Source organism: Diplodia corticola (genome assembly GCF_001883845.1).
Source record: "Diplodia corticola strain CBS 112549 chromosome Unknown scaffold42, whole genome shotgun sequence".
Classification (NCBI taxonomy): domain Eukaryota; kingdom Fungi; phylum Ascomycota; class Dothideomycetes; order Botryosphaeriales; family Botryosphaeriaceae; genus Diplodia; species Diplodia corticola.
The window spans coordinates 116706-136772 of NW_017971521.1; the positions used below are offsets into that span (position 1 = coordinate 116706).

Below are 20067 nucleotides of genomic sequence, written 5' to 3' on the forward strand. Positions count from 1 at the left end.
AGCGGGGCGCGAGTATAGTGTATTTATTTCTGGTAAGCGGATGATGATCAGTATGTTGGCTTAGCGATAGGGAGGTCGATGCGTGCTGCATGGTGATTTGTATCGCTGATTGTTTGTGTGCAGGCTGTGGGTCTGAGACGAGTAGTAAGCGGTGACGGATGGAAAACCAAGATGAAATGCTTGTACCCCGGCCATGGTTTCAATGGTATCGTGAGAAAATGGTTAAATATCCTCTCTAACCGAATCAGTTTGAGACTGCTTCTACAGGCCGCAGGAAAGAGTTCAAGGGATCACTATCATGCGACACTCTCAACACCTGTTACACGGACACAACCGGTGACTAAGTATGTATGTTAACATGGAGAGCTCAGCTTGCAACGAGTAGACCCTGAAACCCAGTGGTTCACTGGCCGGAGCGGGGCGGTCCAATGTCCAGCCTTGGAATACAGGTGGGGTGGGATATCCCCTTTTTGGTCCTCTGCTGTAAGGTCGAATCGCGTGTTGTTGAACCCGTATCTCTTAATTTCTAAATTTATCTTTTCCTTAATGACCTTGGAGGAAGTCCTGCAGCGATGACTGGGAACACAAAATGTATTGTCTGTAGCGTATCGTCGCTTGATGGATGTTTTATGGTGAGAAGCGTTTAAGTTTCTTGTAATAGACGATGGAGATGAGCCCTGTCGGATGCATTAAACGAACGGTATGTGTAGCGAAAGATAGGCAACCTAGTGAGTGATATACCGTGTTGGTGTGACTAAGTTATCGACGGGATCCTGGATCGTGTATTGCAATCTGGTTCTACCACAGCCCACCAATGGAGGCCAAGTGATATGCTCCGGAGGTTTTCCAACACTTCCAAATCGAGCTCGTTATCGTCACGTAAACTAGATATTGACGAGTAGGTTTGGAACTCGAACGGTGATGTTAAGGGCTTGCTTGAATGTCACCATGGATTTGCCAGAGACCTCCACTAAGCCCCTGAACATACTCTGCAGTTCCCGATCTCCATTCACCTGCATACTTCCTTCTACTCGAACCCGAAAGGATATAGCCGCACCGAGGGAAAGCACCGCCACATCCACCATCTCCTTCATTTACATTACACCCGCGACCTTGGTGACATCGACTGCGGCAACGCCTACTGTTGCAGCGCCGCCCAAGAACACGTCTTGGCTTCTCAGTCTCCTCTGTTGTCCTAAAACCAATGATCAGTAGTCCAGGCCGAGTCAGGATCAAAAAAGACCGTCGTACCATGTGACCAAAACATGCAATAACGTCTCTGAACCCAACGCTCTTATTGGTTATCGACCTTATACCCAAATCTCACAGAAGGTTGATAAGGAACCGACGTCGAATGGGAGGACCGATGGCTGCATGTTGGCCAAACACGCGCTTCTTCCGAATAGGAAAAGAGGAAAGAGAGAGAGGGTTTGAGAGGCACAAGTAGCCAGCCATTTTAACAAAAACGCCATGTTGCGGCAACTACAAGTAATGCAAATAGATATAAGAATGCCATTTCGTCCATATACATCTCAACATCCCATCAGGCATGAGAATGAGAGACACGGAGAACTTTTTTATGCTTCATCAAACGTACGTCCGCACTTCCCTCCTCCTCTCAATTTATCTAAGGAATATCGAACATCGGCTTCAACTTCTTGATCAATGCCCATTCGTCCATGCTGACATCGGCCCTGAAGAACTCCTTGAGCGTGTCGATGCTCTGCCGCGAGATCAGACTGTACAATGTATCCTTCTCCTCGAGGTGGCGGCCATACAGCGGTTGGTTGGGACCTTCGATCTTGACCGCGACCGAGGGCTGGCCCTTCTTGCAGACGGGAATCTGCTTGTGGTCGCGCTCGATAGATTGGACACGACCAAGCGAGATGATTTCCTTCTGCTTGGTGACAGGGTTTTCCTTGATCGCGCAGATGGGGGTGAGGAGCTTGAGGTTGCCTTCCATGACATCGACACCGACGACGATGGGGTCCTTCTTGTTGAAGACGGCAACGGGACGGAGCACGCAGGGGAAGACGGCGAGCATCTTGCTCTCCTCCTTGCGCTGCTCTTCCAGCTCCTTCATGTGGGCCGTGAAGGCGTCGAACAGGTGGTAGATGATGTCCGCCTCGAAAATCTTGACGCCATTCTGCTCCGCATACTCGCGCGCTTCCTTGTCGACACGCACGTCGAAGCAGAGCATGACCGCGTATTCCTTGGCCTTTTCAAGCATGATACCACACTGCATAACATCACGCTTGAAGACGGGACCAATCGAGATGTTGGCGACAGGAATCTTGGACACACGCAAGAACTCGAGAAGAGCTTCCAAGGAACCAAGAGTAGACGCCTGGACACTGACACCACGGCCAGTCTTGGAAATGCGGGACAGAAGGTTCTCAAGATCACCCATGACCTATTTATTGTCAGCTTTTTGGTTTGATTAAAACACGTTCCGGTGGATGTAGAGCTTACCTCTTCCTCCAGGTCCTCCTCGTCATCCTCAGGACCAACAACCATGAGACGCGAACCGGCCACAGCATTGTCGAGGCCGTCGGCAGCAACCTTGATACCCATGGCAGCCTTGATCGTCTTGTTGTGCACGTACTGCGACTTGATACGTAGCTCCTTCATCTCCGCCGGTGTTAGAAGAGCACGGATGTTCGTCGATATAGCTCCTTGTGTACCGCAGAGAACAATCCGATCACCTTCATTCAGCACACCGTTGGACAGGATGACATCGATAGTGGTGCCGAGACCTTCGACAACCTTGACCTCGAGAACTGTCGCCTCGACCTCAGAAAGATACATCAGGCTATTGGTCATACGTTCTTGAGTGAGGGTGGTGATAAGCTTAAGCATGTCGGGAATACCCTCACCCGTGTGGGCGGACGTGGGCACAAGGGAGACGTAGCGGGCCATGGACTTGTTCTCGTAGAACAGCTCAGAGTTGAAACCTTGCTCGGAAAAGGCCACCTTGGTCTTCTCGAGACGGTCCCTGAACTCGTTCTGGACAGCCTTGTTCTGGAAGGACAAACTCTCGCGGAAACCGTTGTTGTCAATCTTCTTCCAGCCGTAGAGACGATCGATCTTGTTGAGTGCGACAATGAACGGAGTCTTTTTGTCACGCAGCAGCCTCATGGACTCAAGAGTCTGGGGCTCAAGACCGTGCATGATATCGACAACGAGAATGGCGATGTTGCAGAGGGACGAACCGCGAGATCGGAGGTTAGTGAAAGACTCGTGACCAGGCGTGTCGATGACAAGGAGACCAGGGATCTTGAACTCGAACGAGCCATCCTTATTAACGACATTCGTCTTCTTCTTCAATGCGTCAACGGGGAAGTAGGTAGCACCAATCTGCTGAGTGATACCACCAGCTTCACCTTCCTGGACGTTCGTTTGACGAATCTTGTCAAGTAGCTTCGTCTTACCAGTATCGACGTGTCCGAGAATGCAGCAAATAGGAGAGCGCAGGTCGTCCTTCGACCGAGCAGCGAGGGCCGCCTCGTGCTGTTGCTTACGGCGCTCCGCAGCTGCAGCCTTGCGAGCAGCCTCCGCCTTTTCGGCAGCAGTCATTTCCTCCTCTTCAGATGAGGAATCTTCATCAGAGTCCTCTTCAGACTCGGAGTCCTCGGCCTTCTTGCCGTTTGCTGCTGCAGCGGGCTTGGCTTCCTCGTCATCGGTCTCAGCATCCCAGCTGTCTTTGACTCCGTCCAGGTTGACGCCCTCCTCCTTGTCAGCGAGGGCCTCCCAGTCCTCGAGATCATCATCATCCTCCTCAGCCTTCTTAGCCTCAGCATCTTTCTTGGCCTTCTCCGCCTCCTCAGCGGCTTTCTTTTCTTGCTCCTCCTTGAGCTTGAGCTCCTCGAGCTTCTTGCGCGCCTCCTCCTCGGCCTTCTCGTCAACCTTGGGCGCCTGAGGAGCTTGCTTCTTGCCCTTCTTCTTCTTGTCGTACGTGGGCTTTTTCTTAGTGTCGGGGTCCTCGAGACCGGCAACCTTGGCGCCGCTTGCGATCATCTGTTTCATGCGAAGCTCGGCCTGCCTTTGGGCTTCCTTCTGGGCCTTGGTCTGGTACTTGCCCTCACGCTTGAGCTGCTCGATCTTTTCCTTCTCCCTCTGCTTCTTCTGGGCTCTGGCCTCGGCCTTCTTTTGCTCCTCTTCCTCGTTCAAGCGTTCTTCCTCCTCGATGCGCTTCTTCTCTTCCTCAGCCAGACGGGCCTGCTCCTCCTCGAGACGTTTCCGCTCTTCCTGCTGCTTCTGAAGAGCGAGAAGGGCCGGGCTGAGCTTCTTCTTCTTACCGCCGGCAGCAGGCTTCTCGGGCTCCAGAGCAGGCGCAGCCTCGGGCTTCACCTCAGCAGCCTTTGCGGGCTCGGCCTTGGGGGCGGGAGGGGGCGCAGCGGTCTTCTTCTTGGCAGCCTGCTCCTTCTTCCTCGCCTTCTCGCGCTCCTTCTTCTCCTTCTCCTTCTCCTTCTTCGACTTCACGCGGCCGCCTTCTTCCTCCTCGTCATCATCCTCCTTCTCCTGCGTCTTCTGCTGCTGCTGCTGCTGCTTGCCGCCCTTGCCCTTCTTCACCGGGCCGAAGAGGTCGTCGTCGTCCATGTTGGCCTCCTCGGGCGCCTTGGCGGCGAGGTCCTCCTGCTGCGGGGTCTGCGCGCCGCTCGCGTCGCCGGAGCCGGGCGCGTCCTCGCCCTCGAGGAAGTCGTTGACCTTGCCCTTCTTGGCGCGCTTGCCCTTGTTCTTGCGCAGCGCGGCCATCAGACCGCCGCCGCCGCCGCCGCCGCCCGTCTCCTCACCGTCCTCGGCGGCGTCCTTGGCATCCTCTTCCTGCTTCGCGGCCTCGGTCGCGGCGGCTATCGGGTCGATGGTCTCGCCCAGCTCGGCCTCCCAGTCGTCCTGCTGGGCCTTCTTGCCGCCCTTCTTCTTCGGAGGCATCGTGGTCGGTGGGTGAGCGTGCGCGAAGTGGCGTGGGTGTTGGACGTTGCGGTGTCCGGATCGTCGTTACCGAGATGGGACGGACGGTCGACGGGAGCGAAGAGGCTGTGGCTCTGCCGAGCTTTTGGTGTGGGCTGGGGGCTGTGTCGACGAGCGAGCGGGGCGCAGGCAGGCAAGCTAAAGCTCTTTCTCGTAGGCCCGAGGCGTGGGTGCGAGAAGGCAGCGGCGTTGCCTGGGAGAAGCGATCAAGAAGCTGTCGAAGGGAGAGTGCGACGAGACAATTAAGGTCGTGCAGCTTTCCGAGTCTGGCGTGCTCCCGATGGACGACGGGTCGAGGGTCCTTTTGACGGGTGGCGAGGTGGGAATTTCTCGTGGGTCGTGGTGACGGCAAGGCAAGCTCGCCCCATTTTGGCGGGGATGCCTGACTCAGTGTGCGCTGCCAACCGCGGACCTCACTCAAAGCGCTCCTGCCTTTGCATCCTCCCTTCAAAGCTCTCTTGCATCAAAAGTTTTGGTCAATCGCATTCTAGGCTCGCTCGAGCCGCTTGGCCATGAGCGCGATTTGTTTTTATATCAAAAGAGCGCACCGGCGGACCATGAGCTTGCTTGCGATTTGCTGACTCGCAGGTGCTCGAATACCGCTGCCTTTGTCTTTGCTTGTCACTGGTGTCCAACAAACGTCATCTATGCGGCTTTGTCTGTCAAGTGACGAAGCTGGGACGGTCATATGATGCAGTTGGAGCTTTATAACCCTTGGGTTGAACTTTTGATTGCATTGCACCTCCATCTCAACAATATTCACATGTCTGGGTGGAATGACTTGGCAACGATTTTCGCTTCTTGTGCCTTGGTGGCCACCAATTCTCAGCTAGCTAGCGCCGGCTTGTTGCACGCTCGGTTATGTGGAGAGCTGGGTACCGCTGTACTCGGCACCAAACATTTCAGTGGCTCACTAAGCCGTGCATCCGCGTCTGAATAGACCACTGCTCTCGAGAACCTGTCTATTTATTGGTCCCTCGCGTTGGTATCCACAAGGACGCAAAATCCGCGGCACATGGTTAGCTGAAGCAGCACCAGGGACGGAAATATCAACTTCTCCTTTTGAGTTTTGCATATCCCGCGGTAGATGTCCACCATGTACTCTTTCTTCTCGGCCTGCTCCCCTCACTGTAGCACTGTTTCCAAATCATGTACTAATCCCTGAGCGACCTGATCACACATGCGCGGTCAAAATCCAAAAGGCTTTCCACGTTTCTGGTATGATACAAATGCTCGACCGCTTCTCCGTCCGATGCCGGTCTTTGTCCTCTTTCCATTTCCCTCATACATCGTTTTCATCTCCATGCTAGAACAGCGTGAGCAGAGAACATATCCCGCATACACATGCCACGCCTGTCCTTGTTCCTCAAGACATCCGAATATGATTTCCTTAGAAGTGAATTCCGTTTTTCCTCTTACACGATAATCTCACCCGGATCCACCATATTCGGCACCCACTTCTTGCCCTGGTTTGTGCTGTCCTCCACCTCGCTGGGCTTCGTGATTTCCAGAGGGCTGTAAAGGTACCAGCTCTTCAACGCAGCAGCCGTAGCCCTGAACCTAGCCTCCTCCAGACTCGCGCCCGGCCCCTCTCCCAACTTGTCCCGTCCACTGTACACGCCAACCACAAACACCGGATGTCTGCTCTCACGGCCCGTCTCGGCGAGCAGGCGGGCGACGGGAGCCTCGAAGCCCTCGCGGGCGCACAGCCGCGACAGGTCACGGGTGGGCACGGTGAAGTTGAACAGCTGGGCGAGGTCGAGGTGGCGGGAGAGGAAGTGGGCGCGGGCGAAGTGCTGCGCGGCGCCGCGGCCGGCGTGCGCGTACACGGCGCCGACGACGGCCCGCACGAAGCCGGCGGCCGCCTGCTGGAGCGTCGCGGCCTCGTGGCGCTGCGGCGCCTTGGTCAGCGCCCGCCCGCGCAGCTCGCCGAAGGCGTCGTCGTACACGATGCGCGACGACATGCCGCGCCGCCAGCCCATGCCCCGCGCCTCGTTTGGCCGCCCCGTGTGTTTCCGGAACGGCAGGAACTCCGTCTCCGGCTCGACGTGTGTGAATTGGAGGAGTCCCGGGTCGACTTCGCCGCCCGGCGCTGCCGCCGTCTCGACACCCCATTCGCGCGTGATGGTGGAGAGGGCGGCGTCACCGACATAGGCCTGCATGGCGGAGAGCAGGACGGGCATGGGGATGCGCGGGTAGGTGCATATGATGTGCTCGCTGGTGTAGTAGCCCAGCAGGTCGTTTCCGAGCGTTGCCAGCGCGGCATTGTTGAAGTCCGGGTTTGAGTCGGCCGACGGATCGACGAGCGTGCGTGCAAGCGTTTTAAGAGGCAGTCGCGCGGGCAGTGACAGACGGGCGTGGAGAGCAGCGAGCTTGGCCGAGTCGTCTGCCGCAGATGTCGGGGGAGACGGAAGGGCCCCGAGTTCTACTGGCTCCGGATCGATTGAGGCCGGAAGCTCCTCGGGTTCGATGGTCTCGTTGGCCGAAGCAGACGGATCGGTGGAATGTAACCGGTAGAAGGGTATTTGGCGGCATTGAGGCTGGAACTGCTGCTGTTGCTGCTGAAGGAAAGGGCACTGCGGGCGTGGTCGTGTGAGGCGCGTCAAGGCGCGGGCACTGCCGAACCGTTCGACCCGTAAGCGTTTCATGGACGGAGGAGGAAGGGAGGAAAAGCCGGCGGTAAGGATGGGGCACCGCTCGGACGCGATGGGTGGGCGTGGTTGCTGGTCAATTAACGTAGTCCTCCAAAATTTCCTCAGACACAGCTCGCCCGACTTCGACGAGCGGCAGAACGCAAGTGCACGGCCTAGCGTATGTTCCAGTGCGCGGTTTGCAGTTTAGCGCGAGGATGTCTGCTTACGTGCGCAGGTATCGTTACGCGACACCCGACTGCGACTGCCTCTCACATCGGCTTGCCCGCTCCCACCAAGATCGAGCTCCCCATCCGCACACCACCCCCGAGAGAGCTCCAACCGCTCGTCCGCCGCATCTCGACCCCAATCGCATACCGTACAGCATACTGCACACCATGGGTGGAGGCGGAAAGATCCCGTATGTGCCGCCCAATCGCATCCCTCGTATAATCAGCAACGCGCATCCCATCCGGCAGCAGGACAAACGCTGAGGGAACACTTCCATTCACAGGTACCCCAAGCATGTCTGGTCCCCGGCCGGTGGCTGGTACTCGCAGCCGAAGAATTGGAAGGGCAACACGGCGATCATGGGCGGTGTTGTCATTGGCATAACCAGCTTGGCCTGGTACACCAGTGCGCAGAGGGAGTACCGGTCTAAATTCCCTGAGCCTGGCAGGTTCTTCCCTAGCAGATAGTGAGGCTCCCTTGACCGCCGAAAATCGACCGAATATGCCGTTGACAAACGCACCACAGCTGGAGCAAGCAGATCATTGAGCACGAGCGCGACCAGAAGCAGGAATCATAGACACGGGCACGAAGAATCAAGAATTTCAGGGCGCAGTTCGATCGACTTTACACAACAGTGGCGATGTGACGGCTGCAAATGCCGCAGGCTAAAGCATTGATCGCGAAGGACCTCCGTTTGTGTAGCATTCACGGCAGATGCAGCTGCCCATACTTTCCGCACACACCCGGTCGTACCAGAACAAATGGGGTATCAATGATCGTCTATTGTCTATGACATAATAATCCGTAAGAAAGAATCCTAGAGTGGTAGGCAATTGCTACTTCCAAGGCTGTAATCATTACCTTCAGCTGCTTTCCAGTCTCCCCACTCTTTCTTTATATTCCCTCAGTCTGTCCTCTACTCTGGTACCATTCCATCTCTCTCCTTGCTCGGTGTCTCCCTTCTCCAGGACGGGCATGCCGACCTGCTCGATTGTGTAGCTGGCAGCGATGCTACCCCAAATGGCTGCCTCTTCGACATTCTCCACGCCCGGGGTGTTGCCTCCACGCACCAGGCCAACCGCCAAGCCTCCCAGAAAGCCATTGCCGCCACCGGTGGGATCGACGACAGCTTCTGCGGATGTATGGAAAGCTGGCAGCCAAGTCTTGTTTTCCCGCGAAGCGACATAGCAGCCGTCCTTCCCGCACCTTACGACCACAGCTCCATTCCCCCGCGCACCCACACCAGACTCCAGCCATTGCTCTGTGCATTCTTGCACCGCCGCCTTGTCCACATCACCGTCCGGGGTGACGGTGCTGCGTCCAAAGTACCCACCTAGCTCGCCGTGATTTGGACTCACAACGTCGACGTATCGCAGCGCCTGGAGACACTCTTCATAATCCTCGGGCGTGCACAGATCAGGCACCGGCTCCCAGATGAAGAGCGGCGGGTTGACCCACCGGTCGGGGGCCAGACATTTGCGCTTGAAAAGGATGTTGGTGACCAGGTCGACGCAACGCGTCGACGAGCAGATCAGGTGGTAAGATTTGGAAAGGAGCAGCTCCGGTGTGAGAGCGTCATGGTCGATGCGGAGCTTCTCCGTCATGTACTTGAAGGCTGCATGGAAAGGTCAGGGCAATGAGAAACACAATGACGTAAAAATTGTGGATTGGACGGAGGCGACGAGATTACGGGAAATGTGCAGTGTTTCGGGAGCAAAGAAGGCGGCTGAGACTGGGATGATGGTGCCCGAAAGGACGGATAGGTTGAAGGAAACAGGCCGAGACATGGGCAAACCAGCAGTTCGGATGCTCGAGGAAGAAAGGGGTGGGTGTGCGCAGACAAAATGGAATAGAAACGTCCAGTCGGTGGAGGTTGGCTTAGTGCGGCTTTGTTGGCGCACGAGCTCGCCGGAAGTGGGAGTAGGAGCACGTGAAGGGACAGACAACTGCAAGTTGCGGTGAGAAGGAAAAATCGTGATCGTACCTCGATGTTCGTTCTCGCCATAGCCGTTCCAGCCTCGGGTGGTCAGCCTGTGAGGAGTTTCTCGGAGGAGACAGCTGGTGTCCCAGTGCTGGATGGTGTCGCGGACGTCGTCAGGGAAGTCGGAGCCGCAGTCGACGATCCAGCCGACAGAGCGCGACAGCGGCGGCGGCGACATGATGCGTGCGCCGATGGCAGAGTAGGCGCCCGCACCGCCGACGACATCCTTGACGGGCGGGGTGGGCGGCTTGAACTCGATGTCATCTGTGGCTCTCAGAAGCTGGTCTGGACGAGGGTTGCTGTTTTGGGATTGATGGTTGCATCGTACCCAGAATGAACATGCCAAGCGACACAAAGTCGATGGTGACGTCCTCGTCGTCGGCCATGATGTACATGAGGGCGTCGAGCAGGACGTGCAGCGGGAGAGCGGGCACGGTGGAACAAGCGTGCTCGCGCTGCACCCTGGCGTAATCTGGAGAGGCGGCGTATTGCTGCATGAATGGGGTTTCTGTGCATGGGAGCGGGAGCAGGCGAAGCCACAGGCCACTCGTCGCACAGCACCGGCCCAAGCACCCTGGCGGCCCAGCACGGCCCAGCCCAACGTGCGGCCAGGAGAGCGGCGAGCCGGGCGCGCTCGCTGCCTCAACCCCAGCCTGACTCGGCCACCTCGCCGCGGATCGCACTGCTCCCTCACGCTCGTTCAACGTGTCAGCCTGAGCGACACGCCGTTTTCTTTGATCGCATTGAGCCGAACAACGTCTCGGAGCGACCCTTGACGCGCGCGGCCCCGGCCCAGATCTCCTGCAGCCCTCAAAGTCTCCTCCCGACGCTCGCTGACCCGCTCCAGCCGCGAGCTCTCAGTTGCTGCCCGCAAGCTCCAGCATCAGCGCCTGCCTCGCCTCGCCTCCCCACTGCCCTTGCTAGCACCTGCCGCCGCAGCAGTGATCCCCGCCATTGCCCATCATGGCACAGAACAACATGAATAACCTGACCACCCTCATCAAACGGTAACCTCGCACCCCCATCCCCAACCCCAAAGAATATGGCCCAGCACGACAGAGACTCGCTCCTCTACCGCCTCTCGTCGCCCGTTCACGTCCCGGACGACGCGTTGACAAACCTCGCCCTTAGGCTGGAGGCCGCCACCTCCCGATTGGAGGACATTGCCTCGTCCACCTTCGAGAAGCCCTCCGCTCTCGATGCCGCCCCTGGTGCCCTGGCCGCCGCCGCCGCTCAAGCTCCTGCAAGGGCTTCTGCGCCACCCGCAGCTCCTGGCGCCGCGCCCGCGCCCGCCGCCGCCGATGTTCCTCCCATGCTTGTTGCTTTCGACGAGCTCCTGGACAATGAGCTGAAGGAATTCGTGGAACTGAGCAAGCAGCTCGGTGGCCCCATCGCTGAACAGGTATGCGCTGCGGAACTCACGACAATGTGCTTCTACTGAGACAATCTTTCCAGGCATCGGCGCTCTCCGACGCCTTCGCCTCCCAGCGCCAGTTCCTCCAGGTCACGACGCTTGCGAAAAAGCCCGACATGCCCTCTCCTGTCTTTCTGGAAGTTCTGAAGGACCTGCAGGGCGCAATCGAGAAAGTCGATCAAGTCAAGCAAATTACCAGGGATCCAGAAGTCAAGAACCACCTGACCATGGTCGGCGACGGAGTTGGGGTTCTGGGATGGGTCACCATGGACTCTAAGCCTGGCGATGTGGCCGCCGAGCTTTTCGGTGGTGCGCAGATGTATGGCAACAAAGTGCTGAAGGAGTATAGGGACAAGTGGGTGCAGCAGAACTGTCTGATCTCGGATGAAAGACTAACGGGCGGCCAGGGATCGCACTCATGTCGAATGGGTCCAATCTTTCTACCGTCTTTTCAAATCGCTCATTCTCTACATCAAGAACAACCACGCGAAGGGCGTTCAGTGGAACGCAAGCGGCATCGATGCTGCCGAAGCGCTTCGTCAAGTCAAATCAGAAGGCACCAACGGTGCCCCTGCGGCGGCCGCACCGCCCGCCGGTGGTGCTCCGCCGCCACCTCCTCCGCCGCCGCTTCCTACGTTCGACAACGTCCCCCCTCCGCCGCCGGGACCAGCACCAGCTGGCAAGGGCGGTAGTGCCGCCGACATGGGTGCCGTCTTTGACCAATTGAACAAGGGAGAGGCAGTCACTTCTGGTCTGCGAAAGGTCGATCCCAGCCAAATGACGCACAAGAACCCGGCGTTGCGCGCAAACTCTACCGTTCCTGAGCGCAAGGACAGCACCGGATCCAGGGGCAAGTCACCCGCTCCGCCGGGCAAGAAGCCCAAGCCGGAAAGCATGCGCTCGAAGAAGCCCCCGAAGATGGAACTTGATGGCAACAAGTGGATTATCGTGAGTCATGTCCAACATTTGAAGATCGACGCCTAGGCGAGTAGGGTTGCCCCCTGCTAACGATGATGACAGGAAAACTACGAGGATGCCAGTGAGCCTTTGGTGATTGAGGCTACCCTTGTCCAGTCCATTCTCATCACGAGGTGCAGCAAGACCACGATCCAGATCAAGGGCAAGGCCAATGCCATCTCCATCGACAACAGCCCTCGTACCTCAATTGTTCTAGATTCGCTCGTGTCTTCGATCGATGTCATCAAGTGCCCCAACTTCGCGCTGCAGGTGCTGGGCACTTTGCCTACAGCCCTTCTTGACCAGGTCGACGGCGCCGCCATCTACCTTAGCGCGGAAAGCTTGAACACGGAAATAATCAGCAGCAAATGCTCCAGCATCAACATTAACCTGCCGCCTTCAGAGGAGAGCGAAGACTACACGGAGCACCCTCTACCCGAGCAGTTCAAGACCTACATCAAGGACGGCAAGGTGGTCAGCGAGATTGTGGAGCATGCCGGTTAGGGCTGGAGGGGTTGTATAATGTCGTTGGCAGAAGATGGTTTGCGCTAAATCCGGGAATGTGTATGAAGTATGAATGGAATGCATGGATTGGGGCAAGGCGTTGGTAAGTTTGGGGGACAAAGTCGTGTTTTGCAAACTTGCCGCTTTGCTGCTGTTTTGTATGGGGAGAGGGGAGGGAGGACAGAGAGAAGAGATTTCTATATAGCGTAGACAGACGACGTCTTGTATAAACCGCCACCGTTGGCATATACTGGATTTTGACATCGGTACCAGCTAATCATATTGAGCACCTATAGGTCTCCTGAATCCTTGGTACCCAGCGGGCTGGTTGCAATTGCACGTGCAGGTGCTTGCGGCGCAACAGGACCGACCGGGTGACACGGGGAACTGCCCTTTTATCCTACTCTAAGACAACGTTCAACTGATCCGGGTGGCGTGGCCACATGAAGCTCAGCGCTGCGGCAACACATTGCGTCAAGACACGCCATGAGGCCCATGCAGCTGGAAATATACGCACACACGAACAAGCATGAGGGAAAGCAGTGTATCATACGACACTTTACCAATCATGTGGAAGCTTGAGACCTCGCCACAACCACAAATCTTCTTTGAAATATAAAGAAGAGGCTCAACGTCGAGCGTCTAGCTCCTTCTCCCGGCAAAGGCAGGACTGCGATCATGCGAGTTCACCATGCATCCATATCTACTTCCCTTGGAGGAGATCTTAGTTCTACCTTGCTGTAATGCTCTGCGTTATTGCTAACAACAAGCGTAGGAAGGAGGGCAGCTGATGAGATTTCATAAGTTGGTGAGGGCTCGCCATTGGTGAAACAACGCTGACGAGCATCAAGATGCCGACAAACTGCCCAACAGTCTCTTTTTTATTTTTTCGACATCTTGAAGCATAAGCGTAGGTATAGTCGACGATCCTCACGCACGCCGGTGTAGACTCACCGTCCGTCACTGACACCAACAACGAAACAGGATGCCTTTTTATAATCCCTAAAAACCGAAACCCAAACCAATCCCATCACATTCAGGTAACGTGACCCCCACGAACCCCTCCTCCCTCCTTCCCAAATCCCCCAAAACCAAAAATCCCCGCTTCCCCGCCATCCATCCACACCTCTACCCCCCCACCACAAACCCCCCCGCCAACCTCACATCCTCCACGCTCGCCGCAACATACACCCCGTACTCGCCCCGCGGCAGCACCCACCCCTGGCTCTCGACGTCCCACACGCTGAGATCGCGCCTCGTCAGCTCGAAGCTCACGGCCGCGCTCTCCCCCGGCGCCAGCGCCACCTTGGCGAAGCCGCGCAGCTGTTTCGCTGGAGGCGGCGACGGCGGCGCTGCTGCTGCTGCTCCCGTGCCATTTGCGCCCGGCTGAACACCATCGGCCGGGATCCCGACGTACAGCTGGACGACCTCGGCGCCGGCGTACTCGGCGCCCGCGTTGGTGATGGAGGCCGAGACGGTGGCGAGGGGGGTCCAGAGGCTGGCGAGGCCGCCTTGGGTGATGCCGGCGCCGAGGGGGGCGGTGCGGGGCGGTGGGGGGGAGGAGGAGTTGGAGGGGAGGAGCGAGGCGGAGAGGTTGGTGTAGGAGAAGGTGGTGTAGGAGAGGCCGAAGCCGAAGGGGAAGCGCGGGGTGAGGCTGGCGTCGCCGTCGCGCTCGAAGCGGCGGTAGTCGAGGTAGACGCCCTCGGCGAAGTCGGCCTGCGTGTAGTAGTCGGACGCGGCGTCCGGGCGGACGGGGCCGTAGAGCCGGTCGCCGTAGTCGGACGCGGCCTTGGCGACGGTGTAGGGCAGCTTGCCGGAGGGCACGGCGTCGCCGTAGACGAGGGCGGCGAGGGCGCGGCCGCTGTCCGGGCCGGGGAGGTGCGCGAAAATGGCGGCGGTCACGTTGGGGTGGGCGATCCACGCGTCGACGAGGCGGATGCCGGCGTTGTGGATGACGACGATGGTGTTGGAGCAGTTGGCGGCGACGCTGGCGACGAGGGTGTCCGAGGAGGGGTCCGTCAGGCGCGTGCGGTCGAAGCCTTCGGTGGCGAAGGCGTTGATGAGGACGAGGCACGCGTCCGAGGCGGCGTTGACGCTGGGGCGGGGCGAGCGGAAGTCCCAGAGCAGCTGGGTGTCGGAGGCGCGGGCGCGCTGCGAGAAGGCTTCGTGGGGGGAGATGAGGTAGGAGGGGGTGATGGCGCCGCTGCCGCCGCCGCTGATCAGCGTGCCGTTGTAGGCGGCTTGCGGGACGTCGGCGTCGGAGAGGGCGGAGAAGTAAGAGGGGGCGAGGTCGGAGTCGGCGGCGGGGGCCGGCGCGTCGTAGCCGAACAGGGACACTATCTGCGGATTCTTCAGAGGGAGGGCGTTGTTGACGTTCTTGACCAGGACGTGGCCCTCGACGGCGCCGCGGTAGATGGCGTCCCTGGAGGCGGGCGACAGCGCCGTGACCTTCTGGTCGTCGTGCGGCTCCTCGAGGCTGTACGGCATGCCGGTGCCGGGCTCGAAGCGGGCGAGCTTGTACCATGTGGCAACGATGCTGCGGAGACGGAGTCAGCATGTGGGCAGGCCGGCCAGCCGTCGGACGACGTCTGCTTGCTCACCGCTTGGCCATGTCGTCGAGTCTGGACTGGGCCAGGGTGCCGTTCTCGACGGCGACGGTCAGGTTCCCGTCCCAGTACTCCGAGTCGGGCATTGCCATGTCCAGGCCAGCTTCGGCGCTTGCCACGCCTGTATGCTGTGCGCCCCAGTCGCTGACGACGAAGCCCTGGAAGCCCAGTTCGCCCTTGAGGAGCCCGTTGAGCGTCTTGCTGTTCTGGCCTGCACACAGAGTCAGCTCACGCCAGCAGCGCCTTGGAGACGGACGACGACGACGCACATCCGTACGAGTTGTTGATCCTGTTGTAGGAGCACATGACGGTCCCTGTCTATCACTTCAGCGCCCTGTGCAGCGACGGCCTCTGAGACGTACCTACCCGCGCCTGCCCTGACGACGTCCTGGAAGGGCCACAGATAGAGCTCGTGCATCGTCCGGTCATCGATGTTGGACGAGACCGAGGCGTTCCCCGTCGCCGTGACGGGATTGCGGTTCGTCTCCTGCTCGTTGCCGACGAAGTGTTTCGCCGACACGGCCACGTTCTCCTGCACGCCGGCCACCGTGTCGGCACTCAGCACCCCGCTGAGATACGGGTCGACCGAGAAGCCTTCCTGCATCAAAGCCGTGTGGTAAGCAAGCGAGCCGCCCGTCGCCCAGGCAATCAATCTCTCACTCACCCAGTTCCGGCCCCCCAGCACCGTGCGACCCAGCGGCCCCATCACAGGCCCAAGCCACACATTCACTTCGACGCCAAAGCAGCACCGCGAGTCGTCAGCCCTTTTCTTTGCACCCACCCAGCCAGAACAACACGGGTTCTCTCTCTCTCTCTCTCTCTCACTCAGAACTCACTCACTCACTCACCTCCCTTCGCCCTAGCCTCCCTCCCGATAGCCAGCCCCCGCTCCCGCGCCAGCTCCCTGTTCCACGACGCGCCGACGGCCACGCCGGACGCGTACCCGTTGACGAGCTCCGTCGCGCGCACGCCCGCCGGCCCGTCGTTCAGGCACAGGCCCGGGAACCCCACCCGCGGCGCGGCGCCCGACGTGCCGCTGCACCCGTTCGCCGTCGTGCTGAAGCCGTAGCTGAGGTTCTGCTTCTCCGCGTTCGTCATCTGACCGACGAGGTGCGTCGCGTAGGCGTAGGCTGGGGCCCAGTCGTCTAGGCCGGTGGCTGAGGCTGTGTGTGGGGGGCGTGTGAGCTGTTGGGTGGCGGTGATGCGGATTGAGGGCGTGGGGGGTTGTTGTCGTCACTTACGGCTGGGGTAGACGGGGGGAGAGCGGCCGTAGGACCAGAAGAGCTCTTGGGCGGCGATGGTCTCGGGGGATGCTGGGACGGCATCTTGAGCTGTGGCTGGGCCCGGGTGCAGGAACGGGGAGAGGGCGAGGAGCACGGCGAGAGGGAGGCGGGAAAGAGACGACGTCGCCGCCATGGTATAGGCCTCTGAGCGAGCTTGAGAAGCTCGACGGTCTGCAGCCTGAGGTCAATGGCTCGCTGGAGAAGAATTGACGAACCCCCCTCTTTATAGCTCCGAGCTCTCGGCCATGACGACGGTAAAGCTGCTTGTACTTCTTCAAACACCCCTCCTCTTTCCCACTTCTCTCTCCAGGAACAAGGGCGTGCGACGACCATGTAGTTGCAGCGCGCGGCTGCACCAGATGAGTAGGACGCGCCGAAGTCACGTCACCACTCTGTGATGGTCCTCGGGTGGCGTTTCGCCCCCTCCATCCTCCCCCGCGCAGAAGCCTGTCCAGGCGTGTTCTTCCCGCACGCGCGGGCGAGCCAGCTGGTCACACGCTTGCTTGGGGGGGTCGACGTTGCTGGCCACTCCCACCGTTGGCTGCCCGGCCCCGGACGTTCCGGTTCTTTGCCCAGTTGCGGCTGCAACATGCGCTCCAGATATTGGTGGTGGGAATTGCCACTACTGCCGGTGTGCAGGTCCTCCACACTCCCGACCCCGCATTCCTCGCGCAACCGCAGAAATAGCCGCATCCGGTTAGCACCCGCGGCCCGGGTCCACACTTTTGTCTCCTCGGCGCGGCCGAAACCACAGTCTTCCTGTCGAAACGATATATAGCCTGTTTGAGCAAACATTTGCCGGGACGTGGTGCCGGAGTGCGTACCGGCAGTTCTCCACGCCCGTTTTTGCTTCTTTTTTTTTGTTTGCTTTTTTACGCCTGGACGGATCGGAACGCCACGGCTTGACGGCCATCCGCGCGTGCAGGATACAAGAGTGCCTGTTTCGCCGCATCGCCGCTGTGCCGTATTGTCGGCGGCATTGCACCGAGGGAGCAGCTACCCATCTATTCTCCTGCGGCAAGTCCGCGGCACAGCATCACTATCACACTTACACACTCAGTGCGTCATCGGAAAAGGGGTAATATGGATGCCTGCGCATCCAGGCTTCTCCTCACCGGCTGAAGAAGTAGAGTCCGTGATGGACAGATCGAAAGTGACACCCCCCTCCATAGCTGCATCCAGCAGGCAAACCTGTGCGCGGTCACGCAAACCCTCGTTCTCGTGCCGACGGTCAAGTGTGCCGTGACGTTGCCAAGCTAGGAAACTTCAAAGTGTCGGCTGGACAGCAGTGCAGTGCCATGTGACTGAGCGCTCAAAGTACAGTCAGTGCATACAAACAAGCGACTCAACCAGTTGACATTTTTGACATTTTTGTTGATTCTTTCCGTCTGGAGAAATTAAAGGATAGACTAATAGGTACGTTCATGTATGTATATATGTATGTATTTACTACAGCCGGAGCAGGACGAATGCTGGTCCAACATTCCCGAGCCATTACCTTTTCTCACTCTCTCCGCGTCCCACCCTTCCAATTACCTTCCCCGCAAAAAAAAAAAAATCATCATCGCTCAGTCTCTTTCAGACATATAACTCATTATCATCTCTTTTTTCCCATCAAAAAAGAAAATCCGCAAATCCAGTGATCTAGCACTTGCGAACAAACAGCCCAATCGGGCTCGGATTCCAGTCCTGGAACCACTCGAAGCTCAGCCCAGCGCTGCCCTCAGCAGCACACATCTCATACGCCACCGTGCTCCCCGCGCGACACTCGCCCGTCGCCACGACGAACCGCGCTCCAGCCTCGACATCAAACACGCCGAGATCCCTCTCCTTCTCCGGCACGCTCTCCCACGCCGTCTTCTCATCCGCCGGCTCCTCCAGCGCCGCGAACGTCACCTGGCCGCTGCCGCTACCAGGTGTCGACAGCGTGTAGTTGCTCGTCTCCAGCTCGGCCTTGTGCGGCAGCAGGAAGACGGCGCTGCACGCGCTGCCGGCGTAGCTGGATGGGATGTCGAAGTTGAAGAGCGAGCACACGCGGGGCGAGGACGAGACTTCGCCGAAGTATTGCGTGCCGAAGGATTGGGATGGGGTGGAGGCGTTGACGGGGACGATGAGGTGCGGGTACTGGTAGTCGCCGGCGAGGTCGGCGGGGCAGCCTCCTGGTGAGCTTGGGCCCGAGCTGGATGGGGTGGGCGTGCTGGGCGTGCCGGGGGAGGTGACGCTTTGGACTGAGGTCGCGGTCTGCGTTTGGGAGGTGGTCGAGGTCAGGGTGGTGGGTGGGGGCGATTCGGGCGCCGGCTGCGTGTTGCTCGGCGTGGGGCCCTGGGCTGGAGGAGGAGAGCTCGCGACGGGCGGAGCGCTGGACTGGGGGGTCGGGCACTCGGTCGTGTACGACGTCAGGGTCGAAGTGACGCCCTCAGGGGTGCTGGCGACGGCGGGCGGGGTGGTGGGGGTGGGCGGAGCGCTGGGCACGGGGGTCGAGGCGGCGGCGCACTTGGCGCCCTCGGTGCTCAGCGTGATCTCGACGCACTTGTCCTGGCCGTCGACCTCCTTGGTGTAGATGTTGTACTCGCCGTCGGCGGCGGGGCAGGCGTAGAACTTGGTGCTGCCGTTGTACGTGACCTGGCCGCCCTCGCCGACGGCGAAGCCGGGCGTGGGCGAGGCGCCCTCGTCACACTGGAACTGGGTGGTGGGAGGGGTGAGGATGCAGCCACGGCCGTTCTTGTCGGTGATGGCGCCGTTGCTGAGGCAGTAGGTGGCGGGCGAGTAGCCTCCACCGACGCGGTTCTGGCCGTCGTTGAGCTGGCCGACGCTGCCCGACTGGCCGCCCGACGCGGTGAGCTGGAAGCAGCAGTCGGAGCGCTTGAGCGCCGCGGCGGAGGCGCCCAGGGTGAAGACGAGCGGGGAAAAGGCGTACTTCATTATGAGATTAAGGTCGGGATTAGAGTATGGCAAACGACGGGAAGGGGCAACGAGGACCAGCGACGGGTTGTTGATAGTAAAGACTCGAAACGGATTGTGCAAGAGGCATACTTATATGGCTGGGTTGCAGCAGACGTCAGTGAGAGCGAAGGCATCGTCGATGAGCCGGTGAAGCCATTGACGAAGGGCTCTGGCACCTGCGCTGCAGTAGGCCATTGTCTCCACTGCGATGCTCAAGTAACAGCAACGGGCCTGATTGGCACGGCGGCTGGCCGAAGGATGGTTCCTGCAGGACGGGCGAGCATCAGTCGCGGGATTTTCAGGCACTTTGCTCAGAACATGACGTTGACGCGAGGGGGATCGACGGCGGGCCGGTCGTTTATTTCGACAACTGCACAGCGCTGTCTTCTATTTTGGGCTTCTGCTTCGTTTTGTGGGGATCCAGGAGGGCCGCTTCGCACCGCCCGCCGCCGAACCGTCTTCTCGAAAGCCGTCAGCTGTTCGTCGACGGCGGTAGCAAATGTGGACTGCCAATGGCTTCGTGCAGCTGATCTTCTGGCTGGGCTAC

General features: G+C 59.1%; 7 protein-coding genes across 7 annotated transcripts; 2 read left to right on the forward strand and 5 right to left on the reverse strand.

The window, feature by feature from the left end:
* Nucleotides 1-1627: 1627 nt before the first annotated feature.
* On the reverse strand, nt 1628-4932 carry BKCO1_4200026 (eukaryotic translation initiation factor 5b; the record flags this gene model as incomplete). The annotated part of the gene is made up of 2 exons (XM_020275881.1): nt 1628-2413; nt 2473-4932. 2 exons carry the CDS (start codon nt 4930-4932, stop codon nt 1628-1630), a joined length of 3246 nt encoding a protein of 1081 aa, XP_020128271.1.
* A 1454-nt stretch (nt 4933-6386) lies between these two features.
* Nucleotides 6387-7619, reverse strand: BKCO1_4200027 (mitochondrial 54s ribosomal protein 3; the record flags this gene model as incomplete). Its single annotated transcript, XM_020275882.1, has 1 exon — nt 6387-7619. The coding sequence occupies one exon, from the start codon at nt 7617-7619 to the stop codon at nt 6387-6389; it is 1233 nt and encodes a 410-aa protein (XP_020128270.1).
* A 380-nt stretch (nt 7620-7999) lies between these two features.
* On the forward strand, nt 8000-8409 carry BKCO1_4200028 (uncharacterized protein; the record flags this gene model as incomplete). Its single annotated transcript, XM_020275883.1, has 3 exons — nt 8000-8022; nt 8116-8298; nt 8358-8409. The coding sequence occupies 3 exons, from the start codon at nt 8000-8002 to the stop codon at nt 8407-8409; spliced, it is 258 nt and encodes an 85-aa protein (XP_020128278.1).
* A 286-nt stretch (nt 8410-8695) lies between these two features.
* Nucleotides 8696-10310, reverse strand: BKCO1_4200029 (family carbohydrate kinase; the record flags this gene model as incomplete). The annotated part of the gene is made up of 3 exons (XM_020275884.1): nt 8696-9447; nt 9817-10077; nt 10142-10310. The coding sequence occupies 3 exons, from the start codon at nt 10308-10310 to the stop codon at nt 8696-8698; spliced, it is 1182 nt and encodes a 393-aa protein (XP_020128277.1).
* Nucleotides 10311-10776: 466 nt separating this feature from the next.
* On the forward strand, nt 10777-12688 carry BKCO1_4200030 (adenylyl cyclase-associated protein; the record flags this gene model as incomplete). Its single annotated transcript, XM_020275886.1, has 5 exons — nt 10777-10820; nt 10873-11215; nt 11269-11582; nt 11635-12175; nt 12248-12688. The coding sequence occupies 5 exons, from the start codon at nt 10777-10779 to the stop codon at nt 12686-12688; spliced, it is 1683 nt and encodes a 560-aa protein (XP_020128315.1).
* A 1128-nt stretch (nt 12689-13816) lies between these two features.
* Nucleotides 13817-16710, reverse strand: BKCO1_4200031 (glycoside hydrolase family 3 protein; the record flags this gene model as incomplete). Its single annotated transcript, XM_020275887.1, has 7 exons — nt 13817-15224; nt 15289-15505; nt 15564-15608; nt 15661-15892; nt 15959-16023; nt 16143-16457; nt 16536-16710. 7 exons carry the CDS (start codon nt 16708-16710, stop codon nt 13817-13819), a joined length of 2457 nt encoding a protein of 818 aa, XP_020128316.1.
* Nucleotides 16711-18221: 1511 nt separating this feature from the next.
* Nucleotides 18222-19499, reverse strand: BKCO1_4200032 (gpi anchored cell wall protein; the record flags this gene model as incomplete). The annotated part of the gene is made up of 1 exon (XM_020275888.1): nt 18222-19499. One exon carries the CDS (start codon nt 19497-19499, stop codon nt 18222-18224), a length of 1278 nt encoding a protein of 425 aa, XP_020128317.1.
* Between the last annotated feature and the right edge of the window lie 568 nt (nt 19500-20067).